At 49.7% G+C, this 22,207-nt stretch overlaps 1 protein-coding gene across 2 annotated transcripts in view; it reads right to left on the reverse strand.

Moving 5' to 3' along the window:
* Positions 1-22,207, reverse strand: part of WFS1 (wolframin ER transmembrane glycoprotein) — a 46,104-nt gene that overhangs the window by 20,513 nt on the left and 3,384 nt on the right. Inside the window, exons 2-12 of one of the 2 annotated variants that reach the window (XM_078617725.1) lie at positions 19,175-19,284; positions 16,965-17,118; positions 16,301-16,471; positions 15,931-16,008; positions 15,181-15,347; positions 14,214-14,441; positions 13,737-13,918; positions 13,081-13,217; positions 3,420-3,596; positions 2,744-2,955; positions 2,285-2,470 (exon numbers count right to left, since the gene is read on the reverse strand). In XM_078617725.1, coding sequence (XP_078473851.1) covers positions 2,285-2,470; positions 2,744-2,955; positions 3,420-3,596; positions 13,081-13,217; positions 13,737-13,918; positions 14,214-14,441; positions 15,181-15,347; positions 15,931-16,008; positions 16,301-16,471; positions 16,965-17,118; positions 19,175-19,284 — 1,802 coding nt within the window. Of the gene's footprint in view, positions 1-2,284; positions 2,471-2,743; positions 2,956-3,419; positions 3,597-13,080; positions 13,218-13,736; positions 13,919-14,213; positions 14,442-15,180; positions 15,351-15,930; positions 16,009-16,300; positions 16,472-16,964; positions 17,119-19,174; positions 19,285-22,207 lie in introns of both variants that reach the window. The other variant, XM_078617723.1, reaches the window with a different exon arrangement.

Below are 22,207 nucleotides of genomic sequence, written 5' to 3' on the forward strand. Positions count from 1 at the left end.
AGTCACACTCCTAACTCAGTCACACTCCTCACTCGCTCACACTCCTCACTCCTTCACACTCCTCACTCACTCACACTCCTCACTCAGTCACACCACTCACTCAGTCACACTCCTCACTCCTCACTCAGTCACACTCCTCACTCACTCACACTCCTCACTCACTCACACTCCTCACTCACTCACACCACTCACTCACACTCCTCACTCACTCACTCCTCACTCAGTCACACTCCTCACTCACTCACACTCCTCACTCACACTGCTCACACACTCACACTCCTCACACAGTCACACTCCTCACTCAGTCACACTCCACACTCACTCACACTCCTCACTCACTCACACCACTCACACTCCTCACTCACTCACACTCCTCACTCACACTGCTCACACACTCACACTCCTCACACAGCCACACTCCTCACTCAGTCACACTCCACACTCCTCACTCACACCACTCACACTCCTCACTCACTCACACTCCTCACTCAGTCACACTCCTCACTCACTCACACTCCTCACTCACTCACCATGCTCACTCACTCACACTCCTCACACAGTCACACTCCTCACTCAGTCACACTCCACACTCACTCACACTCATCACTCACACCACTCACTCACACTCCTCACTCACTCACACTCATCACTCACACCACTCACTCACACTCCTCACTCACTCACACTCCTCACTCACTCACACTCCTTACTCACACCACTCACTCACACTCCTCACTCACTCACACTCCTCACTCGCACTCCTTACTCACTCAAACTCCTCACTCGCACTCCTCACTCAGTCACACTCCTCACTCACTCACACTCCTCACTCACACTCCTCACTCAGTCACACTCACTCACTACTCACTCACTCACACTCCTCACTCACACTCCTCACTCACTCACACTGCTCACTCACTCACACTCCTCACTCAGTCACACTCACTCACTCACACTCCTCACTCACACTCCTCACTCAGTCACACTCACTCACTCACTCACACTCCTCACTCACACCACTCACTCACACTCCTCACTCACTCACACTCCTCACTCAGTCACACTCCTCACTCCTCACTCAGTCACACTCCTAACTCAGTCACACTCCTCACTCACTCACTCAGTCACACTCCTCACTCACTCACACTCCTCACTCGCTCACACTCCTCACTCCTTCACACTCCTCACTCCTTCACACTCCTCACTCACTCACACTCCTCACTCACTCACACCACTCACTCAGTCACACTCCTCACTCAGTCACACTCCTCACTCACTCAAACTCCTCACTCAGTCACACTCCTCACTCCTCACTCAGTCACACTCCTAACTCAGTCACACTCCTCACTCACTCACTCACACTCCTCACTCGCTCACACTCCTCACTCCTTCACACTCCTCACTCACTCACACTCCTCACTCACTCACACCACTCACTCAGTCACACTCCTCACTCAGTCACACTCCTCACTCAGTCACACTCCTCACTCACTCACACTCCTCACTCACTCACACTCCTTACTCACACCACTCACTCACACTCCTCACTCACTCACACCACTCACTCACTCACACCACTCACTCACTCACACTCCTCACTCAGTCACACTCCTCACTCCTCACTCAGTCACACTCCTCACTCACTCACTCACACTCCTCACTCGCTCACCCTCCTCACTCCTTGACACTCCTCACTCACACTCCTCACTCACTCACACTCCTCACTCACACCACTCACTCAGTCACACTCCTCACTCCTCACTCAGTCACACTCCTCACTCACTCACACTCCTCACTCAGTCACACTCACTCACTCACTCACACTCCTCACTCACTCACACTGCTCACTCACTCACACTCCTCACTCACTCACACTGCTCACTCAGTCACACTCCTCACTCAGTCACACTCCTCCCTCCTCACTCACTCACACCACTCACTCAGTCACGCTCCTCACTCACAGTCCTCACTCACTCACACTCCTCACTCACTCACTCACAGTCCTCATTCACTCACACTCCTCACTCACTCACACTCCTCACTCACACTCCTCGCTCACTCACACCACTCACTCACACACCATTCACTCGCTCACTCCTCACCACTCACACTCCTCACTCACCCTCCTCACTCACTCACACTCCTCACTCACTCACGCTCCCCACTCACACCACTCACTCACACTCCTCACTCACTCACACCACTCACTCACACTCCTCACTCACTCACACCACCCACTCACTCTCACCACTTACCTCACTTACTCACTCCCTCCCCTCCTCACCTTAAGGCCCTCGCTGCGGAACACGTAGAGCCAGCAGAAGACGGCCGTGGCCGTGAGCCACACGAGCGCCAGCTTCACCAGCGAGCTGCGGCCCAGCGAGCGCAGCAGCTGCACGGGCGCCGCGCGGTGGCGCCACGCCAGCCACCCTGCCAACGGCACGGCAGCCAGCAGTGCTGTTGCGCCCACCTGCTCCCCACGCCGCCCCGGCGGGTCACATAAGTCAATAACAACGACGACAACAACGACAACACCAACGTCGGCAACGTCGATCACAACAACCTCGACGTCAACAACATCACCGTCAACAACATCGTCAACATCATCGTCAATGTTAACAATGTCAACAACAAAATCAACAACATTAACAATATTGTCATCGTGACCACCACCATTACCGTCACTACCCCCATCTCCACCACCACAATTACCACCATCACCACTACTGCCATGGTTCCCCACCTTGGTGAGGCCGAGGGTGAGGAACCAGCGCACGGACTGCACGGCGAGCCCGACAGCAGCGCCCACGGCGAGCACGGGCAGCGCGAACACAAAGAGGAAGTAGCCGATGGAGGCCCTGAGGAGGCCCAGGGTGGTGGAGTCCCAGAGCAGGACCACGGCCAGCTCCCACCACAGGAAGCACACCAGGTAGGGCACCAGGTAGCAGTAGATGCCTGCACCCGTGCCAGGGTCACGGTACCCACGTCACGGTCATAATGGACGGGTCAGGTTCTTAAAGACTGGGTCAGGATCATCATGGCTGGGTCAGCATCATAATGGCCAGGTCAGGTTCATAATGGCCGGGTCAGGATTATAATGTGATCCCTAAGTACCCCTCTATTACTGTCGCTCATTCCTCAGCCCATGTACGCACCTCCCATCTACATAATTACATCATACGCTTTGTCAAATGCCTCGAGTGAAGGCAGTCTATAAATACGAATTAGATTAGATAATGGCCAGGTTAGGTTTATATGACACTGCTGCTGGTGATGGTGATGAGTCTCCTCCTGTTGCTACTGCTGCTGGTAATGATGGTGATGATCCTCCTGCTGCTGCTGGTGATGATGGTGATGATGATGATTCTCCACCTGCTGCTGGTGATGATGATGATGATTGCGCTGCTGTGGCCGCTCACCGCGGTATCGGCGCTCGCGCGCCTTGCAGTAGAGCAGGTAGATGAGGTGGGCGTAGAGCAGCGTGGGCAGCCCGAGGTTTAGGTGCACCACTCCTCCCAGGGAGACGGAGCGCACACAGGTGCCCAGCATGCACAGCGCCCGCGACACGAGGTCCTCGCCTGGCAGCAGGGTCAACCCTACGTGCACACACACACACAAAGGTCCCCCGCACTGCCTTTAACAAACTGTAGGGGCAAGTGCTGTCAGTGCTGGCTTGTGAGCATAAGTAGTGTCTGACTATGGCCGAGTGTATCCGTGGCTATGGCCTAGTGCAGCGGTTCTCAACCTTTTTTGGCTACTGTACTCCCCCTGACCCAACCTATTTCTGAGAAATAAATGTGTGAATAATGAACATCAATATAATGAATAATGAACATCAACGAGCTAGTAACTGCAAGTGAATACAAAAATATTGAATGTATGCTCTGCATGCATGACATAATTTGTTCGCGTATGCTGGTTACTCTTGGAAACCACATTTTATACGGCCAATGAGTTTGGGAAGATATTTTATATCGTTCTAGATTACCATATGGACTTCAATTTTATCGTAGTTATTTTATATTGGCAGATTCATACATGATTATTCACCAATGACTATGACGTACGCTATAATTTCACACATTTATAAATAACTTCACGTACTCTCAGGGGTCTGCCTCGTACCTCCGGTTGAGAACCACTGGCCCAGTGCATTGGTTCCCAATCTGCGGTCCGCGGACCCATGGTGGTCTGCGAGGCTACTACAGGGGGCGTCGGCGCAAATGACAATTAATTCCAAAAAAAAAAATGTTGCTTAACTTGACATCAGTTTACGGTTGTTCGGTGAACGTTTCGCCTCCCAGGGGACTCTATGGTTTCGATTGACGTTTTAACATTTTGATTAACGCTATGTTTACGTTATGCACGGGGGTGCCAATTTTAGCCAATCCGAGCGCTCGTAAGTGAGGCTGAGCCATGCGCTCGGCCAATTAGTGACGCCTATCTATGAGTTTCTAGATCTCGACTGTCTTTGTTTACATCATGTCTTCTTAACACGTAGGATTTCGCGACCAATATCATGCATAATCCAGGTTTTTTTGGGTTAGATCGCGTAAATATATAAATGTGTCATTAAAACCCGTCACCACCCGACAGAGACAATTAGTAAGGTTTGTCACGTAAACAGAACATGCCAATTCGTTACTAGTACGACATTTTGCCAGAAAATTACAACTAGCTTCATCAGGTGACAGCTAGATTTGTGGAGAAATACTGTTTAGTTCCTTAAATAGAGTGGTAGATGAAAGGAACGAAACAGGACATTGAAAGAGAAAGTATTTTCACCATGACAACAAAAGTTGGTCTTCACACAAAAGGTACCTGACTGGCTTCTGGTTACACATTGGTCCTGAGTACCAAGATGGCCTAGTGTATCTGTGTCTATGGCCTAGTATATCCGTAGCTACGGCCTAGTGTATCTGTGGCTATGGCCTAGTGTATCTGTGTCTACGGCCTAGTCTATCTGTGTCTATGGCCTAGTGTATCTGTGTCTACGGCCTAGTGTATCTGTGTCTACGGCCTAGTCTATCTGTGTCTATGGCCTAGTGTATCTGTGTCTACGGCCTAGTGTATCTGTGTCTATGGCCTAGTGTATCTGTGCCTATGGCCTAGTGTATCTGTGGCTATGGCCTAGTGTATCTGTGTCTACGGCCTAGTCTATCTGTGTCTATGGCCTAGTGTATCTGTGTCTACGGCCTAGTGTATCTGTGTCTATGGCCTAGTGTATCTGTGCCTATGGCCTAGTGTATCTGTGTCTATGGCCTAGTGTATCTGTGTCTATGGCCTAGTGTATCTGTGTCTATGACCTAGTGTATCTGTGGCTACGGCCTAGTGTATCTGTGGCTATGGCCTAGTGTATCTGTGTCTATGGCCTAGTGTATCTGTGTCTATGACCTAGTGTATCTGTGGCTATGGCCTAGTGTATCTGTGGCTATGGCCTAGTCTATCTGTGTCTATGACCTAGTGTATCTGTGGCTATGGCCTAGTGTATCTGTGGCTACGGCCTAGTGTATCTGTGGCTATGGCCTAGTCTATCTGTGTCTATGACCTAGTGTATCTGTGGCTATGGCCTAGTGTATCTGTGGCTACGGCCTAGTGTATCTGTGTCTATGACCTAGTGTATCTGTGGCTACGGCCTAGTGTATCTGTGGCTATGGCCTAGTCTATCTGTGTCTATGGCCTAGTGTATCTGTGTCTATGGCCGAGTGTATCTGTGTCTACGGCCTAGTCTATCTGTGGCTATGGCCTAGTGTATCTGTGTCTATGGCCTAGTCTATCTGTGTCTATGGCCTAGTGTATCTGTGTCTATGGCCTAGTCTATCTGTGTCTATGGCCTAGTGTATCTGTGTCTATGGCCGAGTGTATCTGTGTCTACGGCCTAGTGTATCTGTGTCTATGGCCTAGTGTATGTGTCTACGTCCTAGTGTATCTGTGGCTATGACCTAGTGTATCTGTGTCTATGGCCTAGTGTATCTGTGTCTATGGCCTAGTGTATCTGTGTCTATGGCCTAGTGTATCTGTGTCTACGGCCTAGTGTATCTGTGTCTATGGCCTAGTGTATCTGTGTATATGGCCTAGTGTATCTGTGTCTATGGCCTAGTGTATCTGTGGCTATGGCCTAGTGTATCTGTGTCTATGACCTAGTGTATCTGTGTCTATGGCCTAGTGTATCTGTGTCTATGGCCTAGTGTATATGTGTCTATGGCCTAGTGTATCTGTGTCTATGGCCTAGTGTATCTGTGTCTATGGCCTAGTGTATATGTGGCTATAGCCTAGTGTATCTGTGTCTATGGCCTAGTGTATCTGTGTCTATGGCCTAGTGTATATGTGTCTATGGCCTAGTGTATCTGTGGCTATGGCCTAGTGTATATGTGTCTATGGCCTAGTGTATCTGTGTTTATGGCCTAGTGTATCTGTGGCTATGGCCTAGTGTATATGTGTCGACGGCCTAGTGTATCTGTGTTCATGGCCTAGTGTATCTGTGTCTATGGCCTAGTGCATCTGTGTCTATGACCTAGTGTATCTGTGTCTACCGCCTAGTGTATCTGTGTCTATGGCCTAGTGTATCTGTGTCTATGGCCTAGTGTATCTGTGTCTACGGCCTAGTGTATCTGTGTCTATGGCCTAGTGTATCTGTGTTTATGACCTATTGTATCTGTGTCTATGGCCTAGTGTATCTGTGGCTATGGCCTAGTGCAGGGGTCGGCAACCTACGGCTCCGGAGCCGCATGCGGCTCTTTATGGGCTGCTTCTTGACGATATGTACGTATGTATAGTATGTACTCGGATGCATTGCGGCTCTTGAAATGCTGAATTTTGTACCGAATTGGAAAGAAATGGCTCTTCTTGTTATTTTGGTTGCCGACCCCTGGCCTAGTGTATCTGTGTCTATGGCCTAGTGTATCTGTGTTTATGGCCTAGTGTATCTGTGTTTATGGCCTAGTGTATCTGTGGCTATGGCCTAGTGTATATGTGTCTATGGCCTAGTGTATCTGTGTTTATGGCCTAGTGTATCTGTGTCTATGGCCTAGTGTATCCGTGGCTACAGCCTAGTGTATCCGTGGCTATGGCCTAGTGTATATGTGTCTACGGCCTAGTGTATCTGTGTTTATGGCCTAGTGTATCTGTGTCTATGGCCTAGTGCATCTGTGTCTACGGCCTAGTGTATCTGTGTCTATGACCTAGTGTATCTGTGTCTATGGCCTAGTGTATCTGTGGCTATGGCCTAGTGTATCTGTGTCTATGGCCTAGTGTATCTGTGTCTATGACCTAGTGTATCTGTGGCTACGGCCTAGTGTATCTGTGGCTATGGCCTAGTGTATCTGTGGCTATGGCCTAGTGTATCTGTGGCTATGGCCTAGTGTATCTGTGTCTATGGCCTAGTGTATCTGTGTCTATGGCCTAGTGTATCTGTGTCTATGGCCTAGTGTATCCGTGTCTACGGCCTAGTCTATCTGTGTCTATGGCCTAGTGTATCTGTGTCTATGGCCTAGTGTATCTGTGTCTATGGCCTAGTCTATCTGTGTCTATGGCCTAGTTTATCTGTGTCTACGGCCTAGTCTATCTGTGTCTATGGCCTAGTGTATCTGTGTCTATGACCTAGTGTATCTGTGTCTACGGCCTAGTCTATCTGTGTCTATGGCCTAGTGTATCTGTGTCTACGGCCTAGTGTATCTGTGTCTACGACCTAGTGTATCTGTGTCTACGGCCTAGTCTATCTGTGTCTATGGCCTAGTGTATCTGTGTCTATGGCCTAGTGTATCTGTGTCTATGGCCTAGTGCAGGGGTCGGCAACCTGCGGCTCCGGAGCCGCATGCGGCTCTTTTGAACCTTGACCGCGGCTCCGGGGCGGATGCTAGCGAGGGGAGGAGGCGCACTGTGACACCTGCTCTGGCGTTGCCGCTGCTGACAGGTCGCCGCTCCGCTCCACACTGCCCGCCCGGTGACAGGCAATAACGTTGCCGTTGCTTTGTCACATGTTTGGAAGAAGTAAAAACCTTCCTGGGCAGCAAAGAGCTCACCTTTGCTGAGCTGGAACAGCCAGAGTGGCTGGAAAAATTACATTTTATGGTAGACATGACAGCACATCTAAACACGCTAAATACAACCCTTCAGGGGAAAGGAGGCACATCCCTGCACATGCTGGAGGAGGTTTTGGCATTCGAGCGCAAGTTGACAGTGTTTGTCAAAGATTTACAGAGAGGTACACTGTCTCACTTTCCCTCTTTGAGAGAGTTCAAACAAAGTCATGATACGATAAATTTGGAATATTTCAAGTCTGCAATCACCACAATGCAAAGTTCGTTTGGGAAACGATTCTGTGAGTTCAGAGAGGAAAAAACGACATTATCCTTCCCTGTCACTCCCCTGGCGATCGATCCATCCCTATTGAATATGACTGCATTTGCAGGTGTAAGTCAACCTGATCTTGAGATGGAACTGGCCGATATAGCCGACAAAGATATATGGGTGTCCAAGTTCAAATGCTTGACCGCTACTCTTGAGGATGTTGCCCGTCAGAAGGCCATTCTGGCTCAGAATCATAAATGGAGTGATATTGAAAACCTTCCCAAACAGGACAAACTTGTATTCGAAACATGGAATGCCATCCCCAACACTTATATAAACATGAAAAAGTATGCATTTGGAGTCCTGTCGATCTTCGGCTCCACATATGTATGTGAGCAGGTCTTCTCCAACATGAACTATATTAAAAACAAACATCGATCACGCCTCACAGATGACAGCTTGCAAGCCTGTGTGAAAATGAAGGTGACGTCTTACAGCCCTGATGTGCAGACACTGTGCACTGAGGTTCAGGAGCAAAAATCCCATTAACCAGGTAATTTAGCTATTAATTTGCAAAAATATATTTTACATTGTTAAGTGAAAAAGTCCTTTTTTTATTCAGATTGACAGCTGACTGCACGATCCTGTATATAGCAATAAGGTAAGAAACAATATATGCAGTGTTATATTTGTTTTAAATGTTGCAATGGTTTTGCGGCTCCCAGTTTATTTTTTCCTTCGGAAACGGGTCCAAGTGGCTCTTTATGTCTTAAAGGTTGCAGACCCCTGGCCTAGTGTATCTGTGTCTACGGCCTAGTCTATCTGTGTCTACGGCCTAGTGTATCTGTGTCTACGGCCTAGTGTATCTGTGGCTATGGCCTAGTGTATCTGTGTCTATGGCCTAGTGTATCTGTGTCTACGGCCTAGTGTATCTGTGTCTATGGCCTAGTGTATCTGTGTCTATGGCCTAGTGTATCTGTGTCTATGGCCTAGTGTATCTGTGGCTATGACCTAGTGTATCTGTGTCTATGGCCTTGTCTATCTGTGTCTACGTCCTAGTGTATCTGTGTCTATGGCCTAGTGTATCTGTGTCTACGGCCTAGTCTATCTGTGTCTATGGCCTAGTGTATCTGTGTATACGGCCTAGTCTATCTGTGTCTATGGCCTAGTGTATCTGTGTCTACGGCTTAGTGTATCTGTGTCTACGGCCTAGTGTATCTGTGTCTATGGCCTAGTGTATCTGTGTCTATGGCCTAGTGTATCTGTGTCTATGGCCTAGTGTATCTGTGTCTATGGCCTAGTGTATCCGTGTCTACGGCCTAGTCTATCTGTGTCTATGGCCTAGTGTATCTGTGTCTATGGCCTAGTGTATCTGTGTCTATGGCCTAGTGTATCTGTGTCTATGGCCTAGTGTATCCGTGTCTACGGCCTAGTCTATCTGTGTCTATGGCCTAGTGTATCTGTGTCTATGGCCTAGTGTATCTGTGTCTACGGCCTAGTCTATCTGTGTCTATGGCCTAGTGTATCTGTGTCTATGGCCTAGTGTATCTGTGGCTACGGCCTAGTGTATCTGTGTCTATGGCCTAGTGTATCTGTGTCTATGGCCTAGTGTATCTGTGGCTACGGCCTAGTGTATCTGTGTCTATGGCCTAGTGTATCTGTGGCTATGGCCTAGTGTATCTGTGGCTATGGCCTAGTGTATCTGTGTCTATGGCCTTGTGTATCCATGGTTATGGCCTAGTGTATCTGTGGCTATGGCCTAGTGTATCTGTGTCTATGGCCTTGTGTATCCATGGTTATGGCCTAGTGTATCTGTGTCTATGGCCTTGTGTATCCATGGTTATGGCCTAGTGTATCTGTGTCTATGGCCTCGTGTATCTGTGTCTATGGCCTAGTGTATCTGTGTCTATGGCCTAGTGTATCTGTGGCTATGACCTAGTGTATGTGTCTATGGCCTAGTCTATCTGTGTCTATGGCCTAGTGTATCCATGGTTATGGCCTAGTGTATCTGTGTCTATGGCCTAGTGTATCTGTATCTATGGCCTAGTGTATCTGTGTCTATGACCTAGTGTATCTGTGTCTATGGCCTAGTGTATCTGTGGCTATGGCCTAGTGTATCTGTGTTTATGGCCTAGTGTATCTGTGGCTATGGCCTAGTGTATCTGTGTTTATGGCCTAGTGTATCTGTGTTTATGGCCTTGTGTATCTGTGTCTATGGCCTAGTGTATCCATGGTTATGGCCTAGTGTATCTGTGTCTATGGCCTAGTGTATCTGTGTCTATGGCCTCGTGTATCTGTGTCTATGGCCTAGTGTATCTGTGGCTATGGCCTAGTGTATCTGTGTCTACGGCCTAGTGTATCTGTGTCTACGGCCTAGTGTATCTGTGTCTATGGCCTAGTGTATCTGTGTCTATGGCCTAGTGTATCTGTGTCTATGGCCTAGTGTATCTGTGGCTATGACCTAGTGTATCTGTGTCTATGGCCTAGTCTATCTGTGTCTACGTCCTAGTGTATCTGTGTCTATGGCCTAGTGTATCTGTGTCTACGGCCTAGTCTATCTGTGTCTATGGCCTAGTGTATCTGTGTATACGGCCTAGTCTATCTGTGTCTATGGCCTAGTGTATCTGTGTCTACGGCTTAGTGTATCTGTGTCTACGGCCTAGTGTATCTGTGTCTATGGCCTAGTGTATCTGTGTCTATGGCCTAGTGTATCTGTGTCTATGGCCTAGTGTATCTGTGTCTATGGCCTAGTGTATCCGTGTCTACGGCCTAGTCTATCTGTGTCTATGGCCTAGTGTATCTGTGTCTATGGCCTAGTGTATCTGTGTCTATGGCCTAGTCTATCTGTGTCTATGGCCTAGTGTATCTGTGTCTACGGCCTAGTCTATCTGTGTCTATGGCCTAGTGTATCTGTGTCTATGACCTAGTGTATCTGTGTCTACGGCCTAGTCTATCTGTGTCTATGGCCTAGTGTATCTGTGTCTATGACCTAGTGTATCTGTGTCTACGGCCTAGTGTATCTGTGTCTACGGCCTAGTGTATCTGTGTCTACGACCTAGTGTATCTGTGTCTACGGCCTAGTGTATCTGTGTCTACGGCCTAGTGTATCTGTGTCTACGACCTAGTGTATCTGTGTCTACGACCTAGTGTATCTGTGTCTATGGCCTAGTGTATCTGTGGCTATGGCCTAGTGCATCTGTGTCTATGGCCTAGTGCATCTGTGTCTACGGCCTAGTGCATCTGTGTCTATGGCCTAGTGTATCTGTGTCTATGGCCTAGTGTATCTGTGTCTATGGCCTAGTGTATCTGTGGCTACGGCCTAGTGTATCTGTGTCTACGGCCTAGTGTATCTGTGTCTACGGCCTAGTGTATCTGTGGCTATGGCCTAGTGTATCTGTGTCTATGGCCTAGTGTATCTGTGGCTACGGCCTAGTGTATCTGTGTCTATGGCCTAGTGTATCTGTGGCTATGGCCTAGTGTATCTGTGGCTATGGCCTAGTGTATCTGTGTCTATGGCCTAGTGTATCTGTGGCTACGGCCTAGTGTATTTGTGTCTACGGCCTAGTGTATCTGTGTCTACGGCCTAGTGTATCTGTGTCTATGGCCTAGTTTATCTGTGTCTACGGCCTAGTGTATCTGTGTCTATGGCCTAGTGTATCTGTGTCTATGGCCTAGTGTATCTGTGGCTACGGCCTAGTGTATCTGTGTCTATGGCCTAGTGTATCTGTGGCTACGGCCTAGTGTATCTGTGTCTACGGCCTAGTGTATCTGTGTCTACGGCCTAGTGTATCTGTGGCTATGGCCTAGTGTATCTGTGGCTATGGCCTAGTGTATCTGTGGCTATGGCCTAGTCTATCTGTGTCTACGGCCTAGTGTATCTGTGGCTACGGCCTAGTGTATCTGTGGCTATGGCCTAGTGTATCTGTGTCTATGGCCTTGTGTATCCATGGTTATGGCCTAGTGTATCTGTGGCTATGGCCTAGTGTATCTGTGTCTATGGCCTAGTGTATCTGTGTCTATGGCCTAGTGTATCTGTGGCTATGACCTAGTGTATGTGTCTATGGCCTAGTCTATCTGTGTCTATGGCCTAGTGTATCCATGGTTATGGCCTAGTGTATCTGTGGCTATGGCCTAGTGTATCTGTGTTTATGGCCTTGTGTATCTGTGTCTATGGCCTAGTGTATCCATGGTTATGGCCTAGTGTATCTGTGTCTATGGCCTAGTGTATCTGTGTCTATGGCCTCGTGTATCTGTGTCTATGGCCTAGTGTATCTGTGTCTATGGCCTAGTGTATCTGTGGCTATGACCTAGTGTATGTGTCTATGGCCTAGTCTATCTGTGTCTATGGCCTAGTGTATCCATGGTTATGGCCTAGTGTATCTGTGGCTATGGCCTAGTGTATCTGTGTTTATGGCCTTGTGTATCTGTGTCTATGGCCTAGTGTATCCATGGTCATGGCCTAGTGTATCTGTGTCTATGGCCTAGTGTATCTGTGTCTATGGCCTCGTGTATCTGTGTCTATGGCCTAGTGTATCTGTGGCTATGGCCTAGTGTATCTGTGTTTATGGCCTTGTGTATCTGTGTCTATGGCCTAGTGTATCTGTGGCTATGGCCTAGTGTATCTGTGTCTATGGCCTAGTGTATCTGTGGCTATGGCCTAGTGTATCTGTGTCTACAGCCTAGTGTATCTGTGTCTATGGCCGTGTGTATCCATGGTTATGGCCTAGTGAATCCATAGCTACGGACCAAGTGGGCCAGGTGTACTGATTGGGATGTCTGTGGGCCCATTACCCTCGATGGCCGAAGCAGCCACCTGTGTGAGGAATGTGCGGGTGGTGAATGGCCCACACCGCTGCCTCAGGCTGAGGAAGATGGAGGTGGAGAAGAAGGTGGAGATCAGGGCCAGCTCGGAGGTTGGCAGCCATGACCTGAAACACAAACAAGGTGAAGGTCAAGGGCAGAGATTGAGGTTTATTCTGTGTGACTCAAGAGGCCACAATAGGAGCCTCATCTTCAATAGAGACTTGGGTTGTCACCAGAAAGGCTAAAGTCAAACAAATACACAAACCACATAATGAAAGGCACGGGGTGGCGGGTTCACAATGGCCAGTTCCGAAACATTAAGAAATTTTGGTTTGGGATTCAAGCCATGGGTTTGGGTCTGTGTGTGGGTCTCTCTATGTGGTTTCACAATGGCTGTGGCCAATTCACAATGGCCATGTCAGTTACTGTAGATTAGCACACTGCCAATGAACCCAGTGACTTGAGTTGCACTGGAGAGACAAAGGCGGTTAGGATAATGTGAACATATGGACAGAGGGACAGGCAGACAGATAGATGGACAGACATATGGTTGGACGGATGGACAGAGAGATATGAAGGGACAGAGAGATGGAGAGAGACAGACAGATGGAGAAAGAGGCGGACGGACAGGGAGATGGAGGTACCTGTCAGTGAGCGGCAGGGAGAAGATGACGAAGAAGACGGCGAGGATGAAGTGGAGGTATGGCTCCAGGTGGGTCCAGCCGAACTCGCTCTCTGCCTCCTCTATGCTCAGGGCCGGCTCGAAGCGCCGCAGCAGCTCCGTCCACGTGCGGAAGTCGTCCCACGCTCGGCCGCTCTGAAACACCTGGGGGTTGTCACGGGGACATCACGGGGTCATGGTTGGTTTCACGGGATCATCACGAGGTCATGGTGGGGGATGCGGCGTAACGGCGAGGAGGGCCCGGGTCTAACTCTTTCTCTCTGCGTAAGTCTCTGCGTCTACGTGTCTCTAGGCGAGTCTCTCTGCATCTCTGTACGAGTCTCTCTGAGTCTCCGTGTGTCTAGGCAAGTCTCTCCACGTCTCTGTGCAAGTCTCTTTGCCTCTCCGTGTCTCGGCGTGAGTCCGTCCCCCTATGCGAGTCTCTCCGCGCGATAGCCACCTTGAGCGTGCACACGACCATTGTGGCGAACGCGAGTGCAAAGACGGCGAGCGGCACAGCGAGTGCGAAGAAGTCCAGGGTGAGGCGGCTGACGACGAGGAACACGAGCAACGCATTGAGCTGCTGCGTGGGCAGCGCCGCTTGCAGCCAGTGCAGCCCCGCACGCGATGCCGCCTCCAGTGCTTGCTCCTTGGCGTCCAGCAGCGCGCCCAGCGGGTAGCGCAGCAGCTGCACACGCGCCAATGCCGGGCGATGGCGTTAACTACCTCGCCTCGTATACAGGAGGGCGTGGGTTAGATCCCGACCCTGACATCTGTATATTGGGAGTTTGCATGTTCTCCCCGTGGTTGTGTGGATTTTTCTCCGTGCCCTACGGTTTTTCCCTCCACATTTAGAAACATGTGTTTAGAGTCTTTGACTCCTATAAGTGTCCACACGATAAGCCACTTCGTTGAGCTCTCACTTGTGGCCAGGTCACTTCTGAAAAAAAACTATGTAGCTCAGTGGGCCTTAACTGGTAAAATAAAAAATAGTTAGTCAGTAATGGCCAGTTTAACACGTAGGCTTTCGCGACCAATACTATTCATAATATAAGTTTTTTGGGTCAGATTGCGTTATTTATAAATGTGTCGTAACCCTCCACCACCCGACACGGCCAAACAGTAAAAAATGTGTCACCTTTTTCAAAGGACAAAATAATTTACATCTTTAGCCCACCGGTGTGTTGAAGAGAGAATCAACAGCATTTTAAAATTTGAGTACGATGTTTCGCTGGTAATTACAATCAGCTTCATCGGGCAAGAATGGTGAAGCTCTCCTGTTGCTCCCGGTCTTAAATAGAGCAGCAGTAGGGCGACGTCATCATTTAATTCAATCTGGTGCAGTGATTCGAGGCAAAGAGGGTTAGGGCTCTTCCTCGACGCCCACCCATGGGGAAGGGAGATGGAACCGATGGAGAGTGGTGCACCTTGTCGCGCAGGGCCATGCCGGATGGCGCCGAGCGTCCTCTACCGTGATTGCCGTCCGGGAGGACAGTGGAGGTGGCGGCCATGGCGGCGCGGCCTGCGGGGGGCAGGCCGCGAGCGTAGCCCCCCGTGAGCTGCAGGAAGTCGGCCTCCGAGAGGCAGCGCGAGTCTGCTGCCCAGGAGGGAGAGAACACATGCAGCTTAAACCCAGCGGGCCACCCTACAAGCAGACAGAATCAACTTGTCTCTATGTGAATCTATGGGTCTCTATAAAAATATATGGACCACTGTGTTAGTCTAAGGGTCTCTATGCAAGTCTGTGGGTCTCTATGCGAGTCTATGGGTCTCTATGTGAGTCTGTGGGTCTCTATGTGAGTCTATGGGTCTCTGCGTGAGTATAGATCTCTATGTGAGTCTGCGGATCTTTACGTGAGTCTATGAGTTTGTATGTGAGTCTGGGTCTCTGCGTGAGTCTATGGGTCTCTGTGTGAGTATATGGATATCTGTGTTAGTCTATGGCTCTTTGTGTTAGTCTATGGGTATCTATGTGAGTCTATGGGTCTCTATGTGAGTCTATGGGTCTCTATGTGAGTCTATGGATCTCTATGTGATTCTGTGGGTCTCTGTGTTAGACTATTGGTCTCTGTGTGAGTCTATGGGTGTCTGTAGCTGGCCATGCCACCCCACTTGCCCCCTCTGTCCCTGCCTGTTCAGACCCGCCCACCCCCGTGTCCCACCCCTGTGCCCCCCACCATTGGAATTGAGCAGCCGCGTGACCACCTCGCTCTGCTGGCGCAACAGCTTGGGCAGTGGAGTCCGGCTTGCAGCCTCTAAGGGTGGGGGTGGGAAGCAACGGGATAGTCACCCCAAGTCATGTGTTCACTTTCTCGTCCTCACAGCCATGCAGCCGCTGACTGCGTGCATCGTTGTAAGTTTTGATCAATGTTGCCGAGCGCCTGCCCCCGAGGCCTGCTGGAGGCCCCAAGAGACCTCAGAGGCTCCTGGAAGCCACCTGGAGGCCCCTCGAGGCCCTGGAGGTCCCCTGGAGGCTCCCGGAGGCCCTGTGTGACGGCCTCCGGGGACACGCATGGCCCACGGTGGCGGCGGTAGGGGTGGTGGCACCGTGGGCGTTGATGGAGGGGACGTTCTCCAGCAGCTCGCTGGGCGCCACGCGGGCCTTGCGCTGAGGATTGAGGCGCCAGTAGAGCAGCAGTGAAGCCCTGCGCACCGAGCGCTCAAACGCAGACTCCTGCGCCAGCTCCCGCACGCGCTCACGGTTCTCCTCCGTCAGCCCTGAGGGGCGGGGTAAAGAGAGTGGGGAGCCCATCAAATAAATGAAAAAATAGTGGTCCTGTCGAGACACTGGGATCATGGGTTCCAACCCTGGGTCTGAGTCTCTCTCTCTCTCTCTCTTAGAAGGTTCATAATGGCCAGGTAGGAGACACTGAAATCCTGGGTTCAAGCCCTGGGTCTGGGTCTCACTCAGCTATTCTTCAGTGGAGATGTTGGATTGAGAAACTATAATGATGGTGGTTGTTGTGGTGATCATGTTGGCGGTGGTGGTTGTTGTGGTTGAGATGGTGGTGATTGCGGTGGTAATTTTGGTTGCGGGGTTTGTGTTGGTGGTGGCGGTGGTTGTGTTGGTGGTGGCTGTGTTGGCCGTGGTGGTTGTGATGGTGGTTGTTGTGGTTGAGATGGTGGTGGTATTGGTGGTAGTTGTGGTCATGTTGGTGGTTGTTGTTGGTGGCCGTGGTGGCTGTGGTGGTGGAGGTGGTGTGGGCCGCACCTCGCCCCTCGCGCTGGCACCTGCGCAGGAGGCGCACGGCCAGCGCGTGGCCCTGGGCGGCAGCGCGCAGCAGCCAGCCCACCCCCTCCGTGCTGTGCAACTCCTCCTCCCCCTCCTCCCCCTCTTCTGCTTGCGCAAAGTAGTGCCTTGCCAGCTGCTCCACCACGGGGCATGGGAGGGGTGGAGGGGGCCACGGAGGGGGGTGGGTGGGGACCCAGGGGGGGGAGAGGGGGAGGGGGGTAGGGGAGAAGAGGGGGGGGTGACGCAGGGGGTGTGGGGGGCACGGGGGTGGGCACAGAGGAGTTGGGGGGGAGTGGGGCACGGGGGGGGGGGGGGGGCCCTGGGTTGGTTTGGGGCCATGGGCGGTGGTGCCGCTGGCTGCACCGCACAGCGAGACGTGGCCTGGGTTCGACTCCCGACTCAGGTGCCACTCAGCGTGTACTTCATAATTAACTGTGTAACAAAACACTTTTTTTTTGTTCCTGGGTAGTAAGTGTTATTTCATAATTGCTTATGCCTCAAAAGTACAGAAAATGGCTATTATTCCCCCCAAACTGTCCTTTTGTGACCAGGACAATGATATTTAGAAATTTACCTATTTTCAATGAGAAAACGTGTGCATTTGTGTCTTTCCTAGGACATAAAGTCCTATGAAGGCCAACACCAGAACTGGTCCTGGGCCTCCCCTAGGTCGACTTAGCCTCAAATTAGTACTTGGTGCGGTGTGTAAACATTGCCACTGGGGAGACAAAGGCGGTCGGGCGTGGTGCTGGCCACCCACCCCCTCGTGTACCGTTCTGGCCTTCATAGGTGCTCGCTAAAGGCACTTGCCCCTACAGTCTGTTAAGGCTATATGGATAATCTTTGTCTTTTTTGAATGACAGTGAGCGAGAGTGAAGTTTGAACGAGTTTCCTCCGGGTTCTCTAGTTTCCTCCTCCCATAGCTAAACCCACACCCACAGTGGAACTAACATCGACCCAACACCCCCCCTCCCGCCCCCCAATGCTGAACCCTTGCAGCAGTGAACTCCTCAACAGGAACCTCAAAACAGCCCGGCAGCACCCTCCTTGCAGGTGCCACCACGCAAACGCACTCGCCCCCATCACCTCTACCACCACCATCATCTTCACCACCATCACCATCATCTCCAACACTGTCACCTCCATCACCACCCCATCACCTCTAATAATAATAAAATTTATATCGCGCGCAATGTTGCGGACCGAAGACGCAATTCTAAGGTGCGGAGCCGAGCAGTGTCAGATCGCGTCGCGTGGTTCCAGGGAGATGTCGAGCTGAAGAGATGTACCTTAAGATTTTTTTTTTTATTAAGAAAATGATGGATCGTTATGGATGTTAATAAGGATGGCATTCCAGATGACGGGGGCTGCGATGGAGAAACAACAGTCCTTGTCCTGGGAGTTTCAATAAGGTTCTGTGATGCACTACGAAGGTTTCTACGATTAATTGAAGTGTAAGGCATCAGCAGAGAACTTAGGTACGTAGGTAACCGGATTTTAGGGCACGGTAGCAGAGGCAAGCGATCTTGAAGGTATATTCTGGTCGAAATAAGCAGCCAATAAAGGGCCCGAAGGATGGACAGGGAGTCAGGGCCAGGATTGCAGGGGCCATGGACAACTCGGGCAATGTGGTTTTGGAGGCGTTGTAGCTTATTTTGGTTGTCTGGAGAGGACTAAACGAGGACTGAGTTACAATAGTCGAGCTACGACTCAACGATGCTGCAGGCAAGAGTATTTGCGATGTCAGAGGTGATGAGCGGATGTAGATGGCAGAGGGCCCTGAGATGGTAGTTGCAGGACTTGAGAACGAGATTGACAAGGGTGTCGAAGGAGAGAGTGGGACCCAGATTGACGCGAGAAATGTCAGATGGTCGGAGAGTGGAACAAAGGTACCAGCAATTGAGATTCCCGAGGGGAGTGGGAGTGAAACCAGTCTTTGCCGAGTGCCAATTAAGATGGTCTTGGATTTGGTCGGGTTTAGGGAGAGGTCATGATCTTGAAACCAGTGCTGTAATGCGGTCAGGCAAGCAAGTCAGAGCAGCCTCGAGAGTCTATAGTTAGACCAAGTTCTAGAGCTACCATCACCATCATCTCCATCACCTCCACCAGCATCACGTCCACTACCACCACTGTCAATCACCACCTACACCATCACCATAACCACCACCTCCACCATCACCACCACTCACCTCCACCTGGGCATCAGCAGATCCATCCCTCGCCCTCTGCTTGAGGTCGTTAAGGTCAGTGGCGGATGTTGTCCCCACATCGCCACTACTGCCACCACCGCCATCGCCACCTTCAAAACAACATCGCACTGCCATCAACACCTTCAAAATAAAATCGCACCACCAGCACCACCTTCAAAACAACATTGCTATCAACATCATCACCATCAAAACAATTACTCCTACCATCACCATCACCACCTTCACCACCATCACCACTGCATTCAAAAGCCATAGCAATCTCACCACCATCACTACCAATCAAAGACAAAGATCTCCCCCTGTCGCCTCTTAACACATTGTTGGGGCAAATGGTGTTAATGAATAGCACCTATGAAGGCCGGCACGGGGTAGGTAGGTAGCCAGCACCATGCCTGGTCGCCTTTATCTACCTAGTGGCGATGTTTATACACTGCACCAGATACTCATTTAAGGCTGAGTCGACCTAGGGGATGACCAGGACCGGTTCAGATAATCGTCAATGGTGTTGACCATGAGCGGGAATCGAACCCAGGTTTCCGAATTCGTAGCACAGTGCGCTAGCCGCTACACTGCCACCATCATCACCCCTGCTTTCAAACCAGCATCTGCACTGAACTGTAACTGAGAGAGACCCAGACTAAGGGATTGAACCCAGGCTCTCGGTATTTCCCACACGGCCATAATGAAGCCCTAAGAGAGACAGAGAGGTTTAGATGTGAAACCCACCTTGGTGCAGATACCACATCACAGTCCCCTCTCCGTGCTGCTCCTCCATTCCCGCAAAGCCCTTGGAACAACTCAACTAAAACCTCGTAACCAGGGATTTTCTAGAACCTCAAGTCTGGACCACGGTCTAGAGAGACAGAGGAGGAGAGAGGGACAGGGGAGATAGAAAGTGACCAGAGATAGAGGAGAGACAGATGAGACAGAGAGTAGCAGAGAAGACAGAGGAAAGATACAGGAAATAGATAGAAGAGAGAGACAGAGGAGAGAAAGAGGAGACAGAGGAGAGAGGCACAGGGAAACAGGAGAGAGAGGGAGACAGGAAAGAGACAGAGGAAAGAGGCAGAGGGAGACAGGAGAGAGACAGAGGTAGACATGAGAGAGACGAGACTGAGTCGAGGTTGCAACATTGCGAGCCTGGGTTGGGGATAGGACAGAGGGCAAGTTCCATCGGGTGACAGGTTTAAAGTTCTAGAGTCCATGTCATGCAATATTTAGGAAGGTGAGATTCTACATGGACAAGGTCTTGGAGAATCAACATAGACGTGGATTTCCAGTCGAGAGAAAGTTCTAGAGAGAGCAAGAGAGAAGAATGTATGGGTTGGTTCCAGAGAGAAGGAAAATCTGAATCTATAGTGCCTCATGTCTTGAGATATGATATTCTATAGACTAGGATATAAAGATGTGATAATCTACAGACTGTGTTTAGAGATATTAGAATATAGACGAAACTAGGTGTTTGAGTCGATATATGGATCAGTTTCCAGAATCTATGGTCAGACCATATTCCAGAGTCTAGAGATATACTAGTTTCTGAAGTCTATAGACAGACCAGGTTATCAAGTGGAAAGTCATAGCAGGCTCTAGAGCCTATAGTTAAACCAAGTTCTAGAGCCTATAGTCAGATCGAGTTCTAGAGTCTGTAGTTAGATCGAGTTCTAGAGTCTATAGTTAGACCGAGTTCTAGAGTCCATAGTTAGACCAAGCTCTAGAGTCTATAGTTAGACCGAGTTCTAGAGTCTATAGTCAGATCAAGTTCTAGAGTCTATAGTTAGACCGAGTTCTAGAGTCTATACTTAGACTAAGTTCTAGAGTCTATAGTTAGACCGAGTTCTAGAGTCTATAGTTAGACCGAGTTCTAAAGTCTATAGTTAGACCAAGTTCTAGAGTCCATAGTTAGACCGAGTTCTAGAGTCTATAGTTAGACCGAGTTCTAGAGTCTATAGTTAGACCAAGCTCTAGAGTCTATAGTTAGACCCAGTTCTAGAGTCTATAGTTAGACCGAGTTCTAGAGTCTATAGTTAGACCAAGTTCTAGAGTCTATAGTTAGACCGAGTTCTAGAGTCTATAGTTAGACCAAGCTCTAGAGTCTACAGTTAGACCGAGTTCTAGAGTCTATAGTTAGACCAAGCTCTAGAGTCTACAGTTAGACCGAGTTCTAGAGTCTATAGTCAGACCAAGTTCTAGAGCCTATAGTCAGACCAAGTTCTAGAGCCTATAGTTATACCGAGTTCTAGAGTCTATAGTTAGACCGAGTTCTAGAGTCTATAGTCAGACCAAGTTCTAGAGACTATAGTCAGACCGAGTTCTAGAGTCTATAGGTAGACCAAGTTCTAGAGCCTATAGTTAGACCAAGTTCTAGAGCCTATAGTCAGAACATGCTCTAAAGTCTATAGTTAGACCAAGCTCTAGAGACTATAGTTAGACCAAGTTCTAGAGACTATAGTTAGACCGAGTTCTAGAGCCTATAGTCAGATCAAGTTCTAGAGCCTATAGTTAGACCAACTTCTAGAGACTATAGTTAGACCGAGTTCTAGAGTCTATAGTTAGACCAAGCTCTAGAGTCGATAGTCAGACCAAGCTCTAGAGTCTACAGTTAGACCGAGTTCTAGAGTCTATAGTTAGACCAAGCTCTAGAGTCTACAGTTAGACCGAGTTCTAGAGTCTATAGTCAGACCAAGTTCTAGAGCCTATAGTCAGACCAAGTTCTAGAGCCTATAGTTATACCGAGTTCTAGAGTCTATAGTTAGACCGAGTTCTAGAGTCTATAGTCAGACCAAGTTCTAGAGACTATAGTCAGACCGAGTTCTAGAGTCTATAGGTAGACCAAGTTCTAGAGCCTATAGTTAGACCAAGTTCTAGAGCCTATAGTCAGAACATGCTCTAAAGTCTATAGTTAGACCAAGCTCTAGAGACTATAGTTAGACCAAGTTCTAGAGACTATAGTTAGACCGAGTTCTAGAGCCTATAGTCAGATCAAGTTCTAGAGCCTATAGTTAGACCAACTTC

The sequence above is a fragment of the Lampetra planeri genome, chromosome 54 (assembly GCF_965212315.1).
Source record: "Lampetra planeri chromosome 54, kcLamPlan1.2.h2, whole genome shotgun sequence".
In the NCBI taxonomy this organism is placed as follows: Eukaryota; Metazoa; Chordata; class Hyperoartia; order Petromyzontiformes; family Petromyzontidae; genus Lampetra; species Lampetra planeri.